The sequence below is a fragment of the Octodon degus genome, unplaced genomic scaffold (genome assembly GCF_000260255.1).
Source record: "Octodon degus isolate 3935 unplaced genomic scaffold, OctDeg1.0 scaffold00094, whole genome shotgun sequence".
Lineage (NCBI taxonomy): Eukaryota > Metazoa > Chordata > Mammalia > Rodentia > Octodontidae > Octodon > Octodon degus.
This window is the reverse complement of record NW_004524670.1, coordinates 8,955,170-8,973,172: the sequence shown is the minus strand read 5'-3', so window position 1 is coordinate 8,973,172 and position 18,003 is coordinate 8,955,170. Positions and strand designations below refer to the sequence as shown.

Genomic DNA, 18,003 nt, shown 5'->3' with positions numbered 1-18,003 from the left:
GGATTGAACTCAGGACCTCATGCTTGCCAGGCAGGCACTTAAGCCGCTGAGCTATATCTGCAGCCCCTAGCCTTTGCCCTTGCGTGGGGCCTACCTAGTGTGCCCTCCTTGGGCCCACTAATGAAGATCTAATCTTGTCCTGTCTCTGCTCTGGTCCGTTTGTGCACCTTCCATCTGGCAGCCTTAACATAGCTTTAATGTCGTGTTCTTTTGCATGTTATCTGTCTGAACCTAATCTGGCAGCACATGGGCAGCTTCAGTTCTGTTCCCTGGAGTGGTTCATCAGTGAGCAGGTCCAGTTCTCCTCCTCCTCCTCTTCTCTTGAGGCCAGTCACTTCTCTACATCTTCAGCTAACTATTATATGCCACTCTGTGGTCCTGTTTTGCCTGTAGTTGTGCAGTAACTTACCCTAAACCCACTCTTGGTTCCTGGTAATATGTTCTTCTCCAAACAAGAGTAATAATACTCAAAATGGGGCTTTTATTCACAAGGTAGGAGGCAGGTGAATATCATTAGAACACTTGTAGTGATGACCTTGTTCAGAATCACGTAGCCCTCATGATATCCTCATTGTGATTTTGTATGGTAGCTTTATAAGATGTCACCGGTTGGAGAAAGTGGGTAGAAGGTACACAGGGATTCTGCATCTCCATTTATCTCAATAGAATTTGAGGGGGAGGGGCTTTCAACAGAGGTTGTATAAACTTGTTTAAAACTTGTGTACTTTCCTGCTCTTACGTGGATAAGGACTAAGGACTGTAATATGGTCTTCTGTGTCTAGGACCATCTGGCCTGCCTCTCTGCCCTGTTAATTTGATACCAGTTTGTCACCACTTGTCTGCATTCCAGACACAATGATTCTTCACATATCACGCTCTTTTTACAATTATGCTTTCTTCTTTTACCCAAAGGTTATATTTCATATCTTCTGATTAATTCCATCGTGTCCTCCCCTTATGTGTATCAACTCCATTTTCACTTCTGAGAAGCCATTCATGATTCTCCAGACTGAGGTTTCTTCTTTTAGGAGTTCACAAAATAATGATCCCTTTAGAGCAGTCATAACTTGTTGCCATGCATTTTTTTTTAAATTTTACTTATTTATGTGTGTGTGTGTGTGTGTGTGTGTGTGGCCAGCTCAGCCCACCAGGGGGCGGGGCTGGCTGGCATGTGGTGCTGGGGGATTGAACCGCGGTCCCTGTGCTTTGCTAAGCTTGTTCTAAGTAGGTGCTTGAGACCACTGAGCCATCTCACCAGCCCCGCCATGCATTTTTTATGTTGTCCTTTAATTCATATTTGTCTCTTTCAGGAATTCGCAGGGGGCTGGCTCTTTGTCCCCAGCGTGTGGTACAGTGGGTAATGAACACATGTGACATGATAGACACTGTCTTTCTGTCAGTTCTTGCCCTATTATTGCATTACAATCAACTTGTGAGGTTAAAAAGAAAAAAAAAAATACAGGCGTTACGCTTGAAATTTGTATACCTAGGACCTACCACACACACCAGCATTGAGTTCCCAGATGAGGAAGACCCACAAAAAGCCTTACGCTGTAGAAGTCCGAAAAGGGACATACATTTTTGGCAAACTTTTCTGCAGTTTTCAAGCATTCTTCTTTAGTGAAAGCCCACTGTTCCAATAGTCAGAAGTAACTATTTTTATTCTATTCTTGCTGAGAGCTTAGGATTAAGTTTTATTTGCAGTAGTATGGTAATTCTGCTTTGTTCATTTGCTTTAAGAAGTTATTAAGATGTGTTCTTTTATAGGGGCAGAACTACCAGGGCAAGTAATCTCCATGGCAGCGTCCACTCTGGCGAACCTGGCCATCTCCATCACGGGGTACGAGTCCAGTGGTGAGGACCAGCCCTCCGCCCAGCCTGCAGGTGAGTTGCGTCACGGACGCGTTCTGCGTTCTGTAAAACAACATATAAAGTGCATAGAATCAGGAAGTGAGCTAACATCATAAAATACTGCTTAGTCTTACTGGCCCTTCATTTTTCTCCCTGATTATTTTTTTTTCCTTGTCTTTGATCTCATATTACTTTTTCATATGTTTTATTTCTTGGGTTTCTTATCTTGGTTCTTTTAAAAATACTTTTAAAATTCTTTTATTCTTTTGTAGTATTTTTCTTTTCACAGTCTCCTTCCCATTTTAAGCTTTCCTTATCTTGGTTTCTTATTTTCCATTTCTCTACAACTGTTGGCTCCCCTGGATTATTTTATTTTGTCTCTTTTTATTGCTTTTCTGTTGCTCTCTACCCTGCCTTTTTACAAGGGAACAGCAACCTTTACCCCATTTTTTGGTTGTTTCTTTTGTATTTCCTTTGAAAGTTTGATTTGCATGCTTCACACTATGTATATTGACTATTTCCCTAAAACTCCTCTAGTTGTGTTGTGTATCCTGGTTTTTATAGTTGTAGGCCCCTGTGGGATGCAGCCAGTAGATTTATACCAGCTTTCCATAGAGTTCAAGGAATGTGAATGACTGTCTTGAATTGTGCTGAGGTAGCCATTAGTGCCAGAAGTATTTAGGGTTGGGGAATATTTATAGTGAACTTTTCCTAAAAAAATTGATTTGAGACATGTCTTAAAGGAAGGGATCATCTAGGAGAAAAAAAAGGCATTGGAATAGAGGGAGCGCTTATATTTGCATTTGCATTGTTTCAAAAATGGAAGGAGAGGGGACTGGGGAGATGACTCAGTAGAATAAGTGTGTTTCTGGGTAAGTGCAAGGGCCTGAGTTCAATCCCTGGTTCTGCCAAAAAAAAAAAAAAGAAAAAGGAAAGAGTTTGATCTTTAGGTTATGGAGTTATTCTTATAATATCTGCCACACTGAAAAACATGTACTTTCAATATTAGAAAGATACTCAGCAAAATCAAACAAATATGACCAGCTGGACCTTTATTCTCAGCCCTCAGGGTAGAATGTTCTAGTGAGATAAGCTGACTTAACATTATGTAGGGTGGTATCTCAGCAGTAAAACTTAGAGCTAACCATTTAACATTCAAAGAAACACTAAGGAATTTATGATATAGCACCTAGTGAGCTGCTGTGGGGCTGTTTGAAAATTAGTCATCCATTCAGCAGCCGTTTAGTGTTTGTACTACTCTGTGGGCCAGCAATTCAGTGGGGGGGAGAATAAGACAGACAAGGTCTTAGCCTTGTTTCTTAAGCCAATTTTATTCTGAAGGGAGAAGGTGGAAAAGGGTAAGTAGAACATCATATAGTTCTGTGGAACTGAGTAAAAGATAGGGCAAATAGCCTCCCGTTTATTTGCTATTCATTTCTTTTCTCTTTTTTCTAGACTTTCTGAAATATACTATAGTTTTGTAATTAACTTTAGTTGAATGACAGGCAAAGTATAAGCTTTAGGCTCTTAATTATTTCTATTGTCAAGGTGTGTGTAGAATAATATTCCCTTAAGAGTTATGATTTCAGGGTTGGGGAGATGGCTCAGTGGAATAAGCACTTCCCTGGCAAGCGCAAGGGCCTGAGTTCAATCCCCGGTTCTGAAAAAAAAAAAAGAAAAAAGAAAAAAGAGTTATGATTTCAGATGTATACACTACATCTTGTCAAAACTATAAGTAGAAATAGCAAAACTCTGTAGTGAAGCGTGACAGCTGTTCCGTTGTTAGGACACAGGACTTTATGTGAAACAGTCCAGGATGGTTTCCTTTATTTGAAACTTCCTTACCCCAGCAACCTGTCGTTCATTTGTATCTTATTCAGAGCCAAAGGCATAATTGAACGCCATGGGTGCTTATAACTAGCTGCTCTTGCATTAGCTGAAATGGCCCTGAAAAGACTTGCTTCAGAAAAAATATGCAGATTCACCTCAGGTTCTATTAATAGAGGAAGAGAACCAGGGCAAAGCTCATGGTAGAGTGCTTGCTAGCATGTGTGAAGCCCAGCACCACAAAAACAGGAAAACAACAGTATAGAACTTCTGGTAGACATATATGTTGCTTTACACATTTTGCGTGATTTTTATGGCTTATTATACTTCTTAGCTACTTTTTCTTTATTTTTTTAAATGATGTGTATATACTAGTCACAAAATATTTGAACAGAGTAAAGTGTAAAAATGAAATATTTTGTCTCCCAGCCTTTTCCCCACAAATTTAATTTCTCTAGATGTCAGTGATAATACCCACAAGTTTTGCAATGTGTATGTAAACAGATATAAGCGTTTTTGCCTTTCAACCTAATATGGTATTATGCATTACTTTCAGTACTTTTTGAAGGTTTAGAATGGGGTATTCTGACCTGCCAGTCTGCATTATGTTTCCTGATATGGGCTAATGTGGTGTGTGGTTTTCTTCTTTCCCTTTTCAGAAACCACAGACAAGGGAGAGTCCCCTCCAACACTGTCTACATCTTCATCCTCTTCCCTCTCCTCACCCTCTTCCCCTTCACCTACTCTGGGCAGACAAAGGCCTGAGATTGGAACGTTTCTGAGAAAGAAGAAAACCAGCGACATCTACTTTGTGTCCCTCGTCTGGGCCATCATCGCTGTCCAGATCTGGTTGAACCTGTGGATTGTGCAGTTGCTGCCTGTGCCGATCGCAGGTCACTGTCTGGTCTCATTTACCTCCTGTCTTCAAAGATTTTTTATTTTTACTTTTAGATTTTAATATTTGAATTTTATTATTTATAGAAAAATTATATATTTGCAATTAAGTTACTAAAAGCATTCTGGAAATTTTATTATGACTCTTCAATATCTTACCTTTAAGCTGTGCTGATAGAGCATATCTGTAATCCCAGCACTTTGGGGAGCTGAGGCAGGGGCAGCTCATGTTTGAGCCTAGCCAGGACAACTTAGCAAGACTATCGTAAAATAAAAAATAATTTTAAAAGGGCTAGAGATATAGGTCAGTGAGATAGCTGTGAGTTCATTCTCCAGTGCAGAAAGAAAGTATCCACTTGTAAGCTTTAAGATGTATTTAGCCTCCTATAATTTCATATGGAGTTGAGGTTGATAGCTCCACATATAGGTGACTGCCCTCATCCATGATCCTCTGATGGAGAATGTTTGCAGTATGGTCTGGGTTTTGAGATTTATGATGGAACTTTGAGAGCTGCTCTTGGGGAAGCACCTTTAACATTACAGTTTAAAAAAAATTATGTATTTTTATTTATTTATTTTATTTATTTTTTATAACATTGCGTTTTTAATCCAAAGCAGATGTAGGCTTTGTGATATATGTATGTAAAGTCTTGAATTGTGTTTGTCAGAATAATTATATTACACACACACACACACACACACATATATACCCTGTGTACTATCAAGGGAATCATGGTTTTCCATAAATTATTCAGTCAGTTCCTTGTACCATAATACTGTACCGTGACTTTTTAAGGCCTCCTCTATTATGTTGAGTTTTGCAGAAGCTGTCTTCTAAGGCTGGCAAGAATGAGATCTATGGGGCCGGGAAGATGGCTCAGTGGAATACATGCTTCCCTGGCAAGTGCAGGAGCCTGAGTTCAATCCCCAGTTCCACAAAAAAAAAAAAAAAAGAATGAGGTCTGACCCAGGTGTCTTATAGGGGCAGTTGATTTTCATACTTCCCAGTTATTTGTACTTGCTTCTTATTGCAGTCAAGTCGGTGCCAAACACATCAAGATTTCAGTGGAAAAAAAAAAAAGCTTTTTAGGGCCAGGGAGATGGCTCAGTAGAATAAGCGCTCCCCTGAGAAGCACAAGGGCTTGAGTTCAATCCCCAGTTCCGCCAAAAAAAAAAAAAGAAAAAACTTCAGTGGAGGCTGTAAATCCTGCCATCTACATACCTTCTAAATTTACTGGTCCTTATCTCCTGTGTCAGGAATTTTCATGATTTAATTATAATTTGATTTCTTATAATTTGATTTCTTTGGAGACATGTTTTCTACCATGTGAGCAAGTCTAAACATTTTTGCCCGTTTACTTTTTACATCATTAGTTTTCAACACACAGTACTGGTTAAATTGGCCAGTTAATTAGCCATCATTTTAAACATTTACTTTGACTAGAGCACTGTATAGTGCCTGTCCGCAGGGAACATACAGTGTAAGTGGTTAAGTTGTACTGCTGCTTACAAACAGAGCTTCTGGCAGGCATTTGTAACAAGAGCGTTGTAATGAAGCAAGTCACAGAAACACCATGGCCATGCTTTTGTTAGGGAGCTTACAGAAATCAAATTCTTCTGTATTGTTTTTGCCAGATGATTTCTTCATGCTGGCAAATCATGTACTGGTTTCTGTGGGAATTCACTTTTCTTTAAAGTTGGTTAGCAGGAGTTAAGGTGCTCCTAGTCTTATCATAACCACTGGTCAACAAAGGAATTTGACTTGGCTTTGGGAAGACAGACTATGAACAAGGTGACCCTGAAATGCCTTCTCTAGCCCTTAATACCATGGCTTCTTCTAGAAACCTAAGAGCTTTTTTAGGGATTTAAAAATGCCAATGCAGGAATTATTTTACTGGGAAATAATACTGAGCTTAGGATTCAAGATAGTAAACAAATAAACCTGAAGGTTATAAAGTCAAGGTTAAGGATGCAAATTCCTGGAGTTGGAGGTTTTGTAATGGGTGTGACCAATGATCTTGGTCCAAACTCCAAATAGATCCACAACCCTTTCCTGACTCCTCCACCTTCTTGGTGGACTTTAAAGATTTTTTTAAAAAATTCTTTTTCTTTTTTTTTTTTAATGTATTTGGTATAGGGTCTCACTAAGTAGCTTGGACTTGTAGTGATTCTCCTGTTTTCAGCCTCCCCAGCGCTGGGATGGCAGCTGTGCGCCACCATGCCCAGTCTCTGGATGGCTCGGTGCGCCTGGAGTCGGGGCCTGCGTGGCCTGTGGTGCCAGGGATCAAACCCGGTCCCTGTGCTTGCCTAACCAAACATTTTGTTTGCTGAGCTATCTTGCCGGCCCCTTAGTGGACTTTACTAGGACTCTGAAGCCCTACTTGATGGGCTACTACAACTGCCCACCTCCAGGGGGAGACATCTTCATTGTGGTCTTATGCCACCTATTGTTCTCTTTGGCTTCTCTAGCCTGTTTTTCTTTTCGATGTGCACAGCTAGAGGTCTCGTCTTACCTGCTATCTGATGCTTTTCCTTGTTCCTTGGGTCCCTGTTTAGGCACCTAATGCCGAATCCTGTGCAACTCTCAAAGTTCAAGGGGTGAGGAAGGTGAGAGGATAAAGAAGGAAAAACTGAGGCCAGATGGAGCCCTTGTCTTCTGATGGGAAACGAAATGGAGCAGGAGGGCAGGAGGGGCAGGGGAGGAGGAGGAGGGTGTTTGTACAGTAGGGAGGTTGAATGTCACATGAAACCCTTCCACCTAATACAGCTTGCCTCTGGGCCCAGTGTTCTCCAGACTAGAGCAGCTTGTTCGTGTGACTTGCCTCAGGACTGGCCTTGCTCTCGCCCCATTTCCTGGTTGGTCTCTAGCTGCAGCTGCTCCCCTCAGTCTTGCAGCCTGGCCCTGACTTTGTGCTGTCCCACAGTGCACAGCCTCGGGGACCCTTGGAGCAGTCCTCTTGCACTTTGCTGGCTTCTGTGCTGTATCCCAGTCTGTTGAGATGACAAAGCAGTATCAAGCAAAGAAGTGGGAACATGGCTGGAAATGAGGCCTCGAAGTGGTGTCAAACATGACACTCTTCTGGCCTCAAAATGTCAAGTATCTGAGGAAAAGAACAAAATTTGGGAAGACCAGCTGTAGTAGCCAAGGAGATTAGGAAATGCCAAGGGTTAGTTTTCTTTACTCTGGAAGGGGAAATGCTTGAGGGCCCTTGTGTCACTGACACTGTCATGCTGAGAGTATGTTATGCTTGTGGGGGCTGTCAAGCCATCCCTGCCTGCTCCAGGGTTTCAGACTCCACAAAGAAGACAGTTCCTGGGTAGTGGGCATGGTGTGAGAAGTAGCAGGCCAGTTCCAGCCTGAGTTCCTCCCTTGTTTCCCTTTATGACAGCAGTCTTTATTTTAATACTATTTTTAATATTTTGCCAAGGAAATTAAGACACCTTTTTATGTTATGCCTTTCCAATCTGTATTTTGTGTGTATACATTACGTATATATAGATCTATGTCTTTCCTTTATAGTCTGGATAATCAAGAAGCTTGTGATTCACTTTGGCGTTGTGGACTTCCTGGAGAAGCGCTGCCGCGTGTGGTGGCAGGTAATCGAGCAATTCCTGAAGGAGCGGCAGGAGGCTTTAGCGCCGTGGCCAATCATTGGGCTGGGGAAATTCCTGTTAAAAGTTGACAGCAAGGTATTGAAGTTTTTCAGTTGGGTATTTTTAAGAATTTGGGCTGCTTTAACAGAGTTCATGTGTTTTTGAGATATTTCACTCTGTAGTAAATAGTGTTTGTTTTGTGTATGTTGATAATACATTTAATATCTAGTTTTATGATGAAATTTTGAAGTTTAGAATTAAGGGTTCACATAAGATGGGATGTTCTCAACTTAAATAAGTATTGGGTGTTTTTCCTCTTAAAAATGGGAGAAAAGAATGTTATGGAACATTTATTTTGATTCCATTTTTATTAGGACCAAATTGAAATCCAGAGAGGTTAAGTGACTTGCCTGAAGTTTTCTACCTTGGTAGTGGTTCAGCTCCAGGAATGTTTTTGGAGTGATTTCTGTTTGTCAGATATTGTGCTAAGGTCAGTGAAAAGACCAGACGAACCACAGAAAACCAGATAAAGAAGCTGTGTTTAGTGGACAGGCGATCTGTGAAAACCCACAGGTTTAGTGGTTAGGATCTGGTGTCAGGTCCTTGTTCAGCTGCTTGCCAGCTGCCTTGCAACCTTGGGGAGGTGGCGTACCTTTTCTGTGTCTTAGTTTCCTTGTCAGTGAGGTGAGTATCCGGGCACCTGCCTCACAGGATGATGGTGCGAGTGAAGTGAGGGAGTCCAGTAATATCTCTGCATTAATGCCTGGTATGCAGCAAGCACCGGAAGGTGTTAGCTGTTATAGTTTAGGAAAAGTACATACGGAGTACAGCAGGAGCACTAAACAGGAAGTGACTTTGGTGGATAAGGCACTGGAAAGGGGATTTTTTTTTCCAGAACCAGGGATTGAACTCAGGCCCTTGTGCTTGCCAGGCAAGCACTTATTCTACTGAGCTATCTCCCTGGCCCCTGGAAAGGGCATTTTGCAGAGGAAGTGGTACCCAGGCAGAGTGTAGTGAGGAGTGTATTAGTCAGATATGGCAAGATCAATAGGTGGGCAGTGCAGAGGCGGAAGTGCTATGCTTGTGGACACGCAGGTTATTTTAACTTTTTGGATTATTAAAGCTTGTTATTTCAATCATTGTTTATTTCTGAAGGTGTACTAGATTATCTTGATTTAAAAATTTTGTTAATGCTTTATGATTTTCTCCCTTGATTTTCCTGACAGTTTCCTTCTCACGCTCAGTGACCTTCTTTTCTTTTCATACTATTATTGCATTCTCTAATGATATTCCACTGTTCTTATCTTGTCTTTCTCACCCCCTGTCCTCAAGCTCTGGCACTGGCTAAATAAGAAGGTAAATGAGCACACAGATGTTTGGTTTTTACTACTGAATTCTCTAACCTGCTTCTCCTGCCCCCAGGATCTCCCTTTGTACTGTTTCCCTATGTCAAATTAAGCTTTTTTTTTTTTTTTTCTTCCTGAAGTTCTAATTATAAGCTATGGAAGGTTGTGAAAGAAAATATTGTCAGAGTATAATTGGCTAAAACCTCGACAGAACCTATTTAGGATACAAATAGTATCTCCTTGCTCAAGTGTTCGTGAGTTCTGTTGCATGGTCCTTCTGTCCACTGTAATGCTTTCCTGCCTTTTCTGCTCAGTAAGGAGGCTGTTAATCTCCTCTGCTGTGTGAAAGCAGAGGTAGGTGATAGTTACTTGGAAAGAAAACTTGTTTTCTATAAATGACACACATTTTTAAAACTGATGGATGTGAAATATTTGTGTGATTCTGTTTGTTTGCATCTCTTTTAAAATAAGTGGTATTGCAGAAGTATACTGTTAGCTTAAAGATTGTAGTCATGCCTGTGACATCAGATATCATGTGTTTTTCAAGGCACAAGGTTTTTGAAATTTCTGGTAGCAGGTTCCCATGATTGACATAGAGTTGTAGGAGGAACATTTCAGACGACTTTAGGAAGGCTGAGCCAGATGCATGAGGAATGCTGGACCTTTGCTGTAAAGTCCACGTACAGTAGCGTTTGAATTAATGTCAGTGTGTCCTTAGGACAGGAAGGCATGCCATCATTTACATATATTGCATTTAAACATTAAAAAAAAAAAACAAAAACTATAAAAGTCTTCAGTAAAAACATAACAGACCTTAAGAAAGATGTGTGTTTTTTTGGTACTTGGGACTAAATCCAAGATCTTTGGACTGAACCAAATCCCTGGGCCTTTTTTTATTTTGAGACAAAGTCTTGCCAAATTGCCCAGGCTTAAATTTGGATTCTTGTCTCAGCCTCTGAGTGTTGGGATTATGGGTGTGGACCAGCATTCCAGGCTGAGACATGGTACTTCTTGAAAATAAATCAGAATCAGATGTGTGTGTGTGTGTGTGTGTGTGTGTGTGTGTGTGTAATTGAACTTAGGACCTCACATCTGTCAGACAGGTGCTGAGCCACTGAGCTAAATCCTCAGCCCCTTTGTTAGTACCAGGAATCAAACTCAGAACCTTACATTAGTCAGGCAGGTGCTTATGCCACTGAGCTATATCTATCTTTAGAGTTTTCTTTCTTTTTTAAAAAAAAATTTATGTATTTGGTATGGGGTCTCACTATGCAGCTCGGACTTGAAATGATCCTCCTTTTTCAGCCTCCCTAGCACTAGGATTATAGGAATGCGCCACCATGCCCAGTTTTGGTGGCGGGCTCAGTGCACCTGGAGCCAGGGCTAGAGTAACATGTGGTACCGGGGATCAAACCCAGGTCCTTGCCCTTGCATAGGTGGGCACTTCGACCATAGAGCTGTGTATGCAGCCCCAGACTTTTTTTTTTTTTTTTTTTTTTTTTTTTTTTTTTTTTTGAGACAGTTTGATTGCTGGGCCTGAACTTGCAGTGATTTTCCTCCTGCCTTCTGAATGCTGGAATTACATGTGTGTGTCACCACACCTGGCTGGAAACATACTTTGGAAGAGAGTTAGGCTTGCTTTCTTTTTCTTCTGTTGAAGTGGAGGAAAGAGGAGACTTGAAAATTCCTGAAGTTTAAATTTTGAGTTGAAAATAAGTGGTGTGTTCTGTCCAGCACTCTCCACTGTTTCCCCATCCACATACACATGGGTGTATATACTTCTCTTCCCTGTAGGACTCATATGAGTAATTAAGTTTCATCTTTGGCAAATTATGTACAAAAATAAGTCGCACAGAGCAAAGTAGATGATTTTGTATGTTTCTCTCATTTGTGTGTGTTGAAATGAAATTGTCCTCAAGATAGGAAGGAGAATGAATTCAGGAGGTTCAGATTGATCCCTCCTTACTTTGACTGAATGAGTTAGATGACCTGATTTGTGAGCCTCATTTGTAGCTGGATACTTGAGGTGATTTCATATTCCTAAAAGATGAAGTAACATTTTTTTTTTTGTAGTGCTTTGAAGCACATATAAAACTTTGGTGTAGTGTAGGAGTAACTGCTTGAAATTCTGAGTGTTTCCGGAAAGCATATAAATAAGTTGAGAGCTATTTTATTACATTCAAATCTGGGTCAAAAAGACTTGCGAAGTTGGGTAATTTACGTTGGTCATGTAAAACATTCAAGTGGAGAGAATTAGGAAATCGGTCATAAGAGTACACATCTTACGTTTCATTGAAATCGAACCCTTCTCAGGCCTTATTTTATTTATTCAGAGTAGTTGCACTAAGACTCAACTAGCATTTGTTTAAAAAAATAACACAGGGCTGGAGAGATGGCTCAGTGGTCTAAAGCACCTACTTAGAACAAGCTTGGCAAAGCATCAGGGACCGCGGTTCAATCCCCCAGCACCACATGCCAGCCAGCCCCGCCCCCTGGTGGGCTGAGCTGGCCACACACACACCACACACACACACCACACACACTCTCTCTCTCTCTCTCTCTCTCTCTCTCTCTCTCTCAAATAAATAAAATTAAAAAAAAATAACACAATACAACAACTTGTCGGCCTAGAATAGGGAACTAAAAGAGAAACTCAGTAGAGTGATACTTTTTTTTTGCTTTTGATACTTTCTCTTTGCTTTTTGAGATGGTGCTCTTACTTTGTTGTCTAGGCTGGCTTTGAACCTGGAATCCTTCTGCCTCTTCCTCCCATGTGGCTGGGATGATAGGCAAGAGCCACTGTGCCTAACATGCACCTGGCATGAATGTTGCTTTCATAATCGCTTGATGAGTGGCCAGCCTAACACTCTTAGCATGATTTGGTTACAGTGATAAATGTACTGACCTCTGTAAGCTTATGTGTGCCCTTCATTCACATTGGGAGCATTTCGTATGTTTTAAAGTTACTCCCTTCCCTTTAAAAAAATAAAAGTTACTCGATTGTAGCCTGGAAAGAGTGGGGAATGTAGTAGAGACCAGGTAGGGGCAGCGGGTGGTGTGCTTTCTTGCATACAGCAAAACATGGGACAGCTTCCAGGGTGACACCTCTGGCATTTTTCATTGGGAATTCTTTTCTCTGGTCCCCTTCTTTGTGTCTCTCTCCATGTCTCTGAGTTTGTTTCTTTGTAGGTTTGTTACCTTCATTTTAGAGGCTTTGTTCTTCCTTTCTTGCCTGCCTGTGTTTTATCTTCTGTATTGGTCCTTAGTTTTATGTAATCCCCACCCCCATCTTTTTTCTCTTCTCTTGACTTTCTCTATTCTTTTTTATTCTTTTGATTTTTGTTTTTTGGTTCTGAGGATTGAACACAGGCTCTTGGGCATGCTACGCAAGTGCTGTAGCACCTATTTTTGATTTTGTTTTGACAGAGTCTCACGAAGTTGCCCAGGCTGGCCTCAAACTTGGGTATCCTCCTGCTTTTGCATGCCAAGGAGCTGGATTCCAGGTGTAGGACACATACCAGCTCTACTGTGTGGCTCTGAACTCACTCTGTGGCTCAGGTTGGCCTCGAATTTATAGCGGTCCTCCTGAGTGCTGGGATTGCAGGCATGTGCCACCGTGCCTGACACTTGCTCTTGATTTTTGAATAGATTTTTTTTCTTTCTTTTTTTTTATTGTCCCCTTTCTCATCCTGTTCCCAGCTTATGTTTTAGCTACCCACAGTGTGAATTCAAGCAAGCAATTTTAGCTTATGTACTGAGTATCTTTTTTTTTTTTCTTTTGGCAGAACTGGGGATTGAATTCAGGCCCTTGCACTTGCCAAGGAAGTGCTTATTCTACTGAGCCATCCCCCCAGCCCCTGCACTGAGTGTCTTACATGAGTTTAATTTTTAACGACACATATGGTATCTCTTGGTGACCAGACGCCTAGGTATATGACAGGTCACATGGATGGAAGGGTCAGGTACCCTAAGCAAGTACATCATATATAATTCCTGACAAAATTGGATTGGGAAAAATTCTGTCCTAACTTCAACATACAGTTTCATTTTTTAATGTTGATGTATATAATATGCTCATGGATATTGCATGTTTATGTATTAAAACTACCCTTCATACTTTGTGTAGAGTTAGATCTTCATACTTTGCAAATAAAGTATCATTTCCTTTAAAAATATATTTCAGAGGGGCTGGGGAGATAGCTCAGTAGAATAAGCGCTTGCCTGGCAAGTGCAAGGGCCTGAGTTCAATCCCTGGTTCCGCCCCCCCCAAAAAAATATATATATATATGTTTATATATATATATTTTTTTTTCAGAGTATGACTTTTTAAAAAACAAATCAGAACCTTTTATGTTATTTTCAGAAATCATTATTTGTGCTTGCAAATCCAATCTTAATTCTGAAATTCTCTTATGCTTGTTTATTCAAATATGTAGTACTAATTGAGTGCTCACCATATGCCAGGTACAGTTAAGTTCTGGAGATACAAAGACGCGTGATGCCGTGCTAGCCCTTTCTCAGGATGAGGGCTCCAAAACCAGCTAACTGGGTGTTAGCTGGTTTCCTATTCTGAAGATTTTCATTTCATTGATTTTAGAAATACCTTCAAAATAAGACATCTGACCTTCCATATCTTAGAAACCTGTTATGCCTTCCTTTAATCTCTGCATTGACTGATGCTTTGGTAGCATGCACTGAAAATTAACTCTTCCGTTTGTTCTAATTGTTGAGATTATAGATGAACATCTTTGAGTTTACGATGGCTTTGGTTTCTTAATGACAGTGTCCTTCATGAGATAAGGGGACAGTGTGGACTGACAAGGATTGAATGGAATGTTTTTGAAATCATGGTAGTTTTAAAAAAGCAAATATTCTTTGATCATAGATGTTTAGGTTACTGCTTGAACAGCATAATTTAGATTGAAATTAATAACTTTGCAGTGCCTTAGCTCATGTTGGGATTGATGTGTGTAATGTGGTCTCTTAGTAACTGTTAATCTAATTAAATGCAGTTTCAAAATACTAAATGCTTTCCATGGTAGGAATTACAGAAATCTGTCAGAATTCTTATATATTCACAAAGCAGTTGTTTAAAATGTAGGGTTATTTGTGAAAGATGTACAGTCAGGATAGACTGTTACACAGCATGTTGGGATAGTATCATTTTAATTATTGATGAAGGGAATTGATTAATTACATTTGCTTAATTACAGTTATGTCATAATGCTTATTTTGTCAAAAGAGAAGCTTTACAAAAGCTTTTACAAAAGCTTTATTATGAAATATTTTACATATAAAAAGAGTTAAAGGACACCTGTTTGCCTATCCTCCGTTAGATAAAACTACCTGATTACCCATTTGTGTGCCTGCCTCCCAACAGCTGTGTCCTTCTCCAGGTGACAGCCTTAATGTACTATTTATCATTGCCCTAATATTTAATTTTTATTACCATTATCTTTTATAACCCTAATGAAATCAAAAGGTAAAACATTTTGAATGTAATTCAACTACGCGTTTCCAGTTGAAGCTGTATAATTTAGGACTCCCTTGTGTTGAAAAGGACTACGCTCCTTCCAGAGTCCTCCTGCTTGCCAACTGAGCACAACTTCATGACATCTTAGGTCAACTAGTGGATTGTCATTATTTTGTGTAGAATTTTTAGTGGGCTTTTACAATTTGAATTATAGATAGAGAACAGTATGAGAATTCAGACATTTAGTGATTGACTGCCTTAGGTGTGACAATAGTGAACTCCTCACAAAATAACCAAAGTAGTTAATACTAGTAGTTAATTCTCTGAAGTTGCTTATGGCTTTTACTGCTTTAACTAGAATGCCAATTTGCTTTGCAATGATGAATAGTCTATTTTGTCCTCATTATGTTTGGGTCTGTGCGTGTGTATCTGTGTTTATCAAGTTGTACTTTAAGGATAAGTAATGTTCTTTTTTATTTCTATGCAGATGATCATCTGGTTGGAGAAGATGTTAGATAAAATAATTAGCATTTTCATCATATTTTTGCTAGTAATAGGAACCCTTCTTTTAGCTCTTCTCCTGACTGCAAAGGTAATGTACAAGAATTATTCTGATAAATAATTTGTAATTGTTAGAATTAAAGTGTCATAAGTACACATAATAACTAAAGTACATATTTGTATATTACTAATTTTGCCATTAATTTGTTGATCTTCTTTTTAAATCTTTTTCATGTATTTTTTTGTCATCAATTTCTTAGGAGCAAATGCAGGTAAAAAAAAAATGAGGCTTTTTAAAACTATAATCATTATAAACTGATCTTACAATTCTAGATCTAGTGTCTTGTCCACTAGATTAGAACCTTTCCCTCCCTTTCCTCCTTTCCCCTTCCCTCCCTCCTCTCCTCTACCCCCTGCCCTCCCCTCCCATCCTCTCCTTTCTCCCTTCCCCCTCATCGTCCTTTTACTATCCCCTCACACCTACCAACTTGTAACCAAGTCTCACTGTGTTACCCAGGCTGGTCCCTAAAGCCTGTGCTTCAGAGTTCTTTCTGTCTCAGCCTCCTGAGTAGTTCAGACTGTAGGCTTTTACAACTTGTTTAGCTCCTTCTTGTCCTGTCTCCATGATCTTTGTGCTTGATACACCATAGATCTATATTTCTTGCTTCCCAGGTTACATTTCCTATCTTTTCATCTCATGAAAAATCATTCCCCAAAACACCGGAAAAATTTTGTTCCTACAGTAATATTTATCTTTTATTGACTTTAGCTTGATTTTGGCAATACTGGGAATCAAACCTCAAGCCTTGAACATTGTAGGCAAACGCTGTACCACTGAGCTGAACCCCTAAGTGGTGTATTTCACTCCTACTGTGTACTTATTTTATCTGAAATTTGCTGAACTCCACTCTCAGATTTTAGTGTGTTTTTAAAGAATTATAAAGGTGTTATATGGTATTATGGGTAATAGAATGTTTCTTGTAATTTTTTTTTTATTTTTTTAAATGTATTTAGTACAGGATGTTCAGGGTCTTACTAGGCAGATCAGACTTGTAGTGATCCGCCTGTTTAATCAAAGTCTCGGCCTGCCCTGGGGGCAGGGCTGGCCTGGCAATCCAGGGATTAACACCCCACCCCCCTGCATCTGTTTAAGCAGCAGGCGCTTTAATCCACTAGCTATCTGGCCAGCTCTGTTTCTTGTAATCTTATATTTTAGTATCAGTTACCAATGAAAAAAAACTAATGTGCTTCATTTTTCTAAGGAATTAGGTTATTTCTTATACCAAATTAGGTTGTTTCTTTTCCTTTTGGAAGCCAAATCCTCAGTGAGTCTCAACCCTTTTATATCCTCAAATTTTATGTTCTTGTTTGATTCTTTTCTTTTCTTTTCTTTTTTTTTTTTTTTTTTTTTTGTATTTTAGTAAGGGTCTGCAGGGTCCACAGGGTCTTACTATGTAGATCAAGCTCATAGTGATTCTCCTGTGTTCAGCCTCCCAAGTGCTGGGATTACAGGTGTGCGCCACCATGCCCAGTATCAACCTCTGTCTCAGTGTGCCCTGGGGTCAGGGCCTGCATGTAGGCCATGGGATCAAATCCCCAGCCTCTTTAATCTGCTGAGCTATTTGGCTGGTGCTTCTTGCTTGCTTCTAACGACCTGCTCTTCTGCCGTGGTGCAGCACTTGTCTGTTGAGTATTTCATGAACATGTAAATAAATATGAAAGCTGGATTTCCCCCTTCCTTTAATTTATTCAAACCATGTGATTTTAAGGAAAAATTGCAACACTCAGTTGTGGACATTATAATGTACTATTTATATATAGTATGTATGTGTACTGTATACCACTGCACAGAGGAGGAGGTTGGAAACTACTACTGTGTAGAATACAAAGTTTTGTGGATATAACCACTATTAGCTTGAGGTAAAATGTGATCAGTTAGAAATGTAAGGTGGGTGTGTAGTGTGCGCTTCTAGTCCCAGCATTCTGGGAGGCTGAGGCAAGAGGATCACAAGGTTGAGCTCCATCTAGGCAATTTAGTGACTCAGAGAGGCCCTGCCTCAGTCAGTCAGTTATCAGTAGAATTGAGTATGTAGCTCTGTGTGAGTCATCCCCTGTGTGTGTGGGGGGGAGGGGGGAATAGGGTTTTAGATAAGTTAAATATTAGCCACTAAATAGTGAAAAGTTTAGGAGAACTAAAATGGTAAAGTTAAAGAAATTTGTTGAACACAAAAGAAGACAAAGGAGGGAGATGGTAGGAGGCAACTAAACATTCCATTCAAAAGACGGAGATTGTCAGACTGAACATGAAAATAAAGTTTGTAAATTAAATGGTATCTATGAGTGACAAAAGATACGGTGTGATTATATTAATATCCTGCAGTTCTAGTTTAATGTTATTACTACAACAAACTAAGGACTTTTTGTAGTGTTATGCTGTGTTAAGATATAATTGTAGACTTACTCCTAACATAACTACTATATACTTAAGTATTCAGAATTAAAAGAAATAAAAAATAT

The 18,003-nt window shown here is 39.8% G+C and overlaps 1 protein-coding gene across 2 annotated transcripts in view; it reads left to right on the top strand.

The window, feature by feature from the left end:
• Tmem245 (transmembrane protein 245) overlaps nt 1-18,003 on the top strand; it is a 104,534-nt gene that overhangs the window by 29,718 nt on the left and 56,813 nt on the right. Inside the window, exons 4-8 of one of the 2 annotated variants that reach the window (XM_004638078.2) lie at nt 1,768-1,884; nt 4,338-4,571; nt 8,093-8,262; nt 9,499-9,522; nt 15,473-15,577. In XM_004638078.2, coding sequence (XP_004638135.1) covers nt 1,768-1,884; nt 4,338-4,571; nt 8,093-8,262; nt 9,499-9,522; nt 15,473-15,577 — 650 coding nt within the window. The remainder of the gene's footprint in view (nt 1-1,767; nt 1,885-4,337; nt 4,572-8,092; nt 8,263-9,498; nt 9,523-15,472; nt 15,578-18,003) is intronic. The other variant, XM_023722952.1, reaches the window with a different exon arrangement.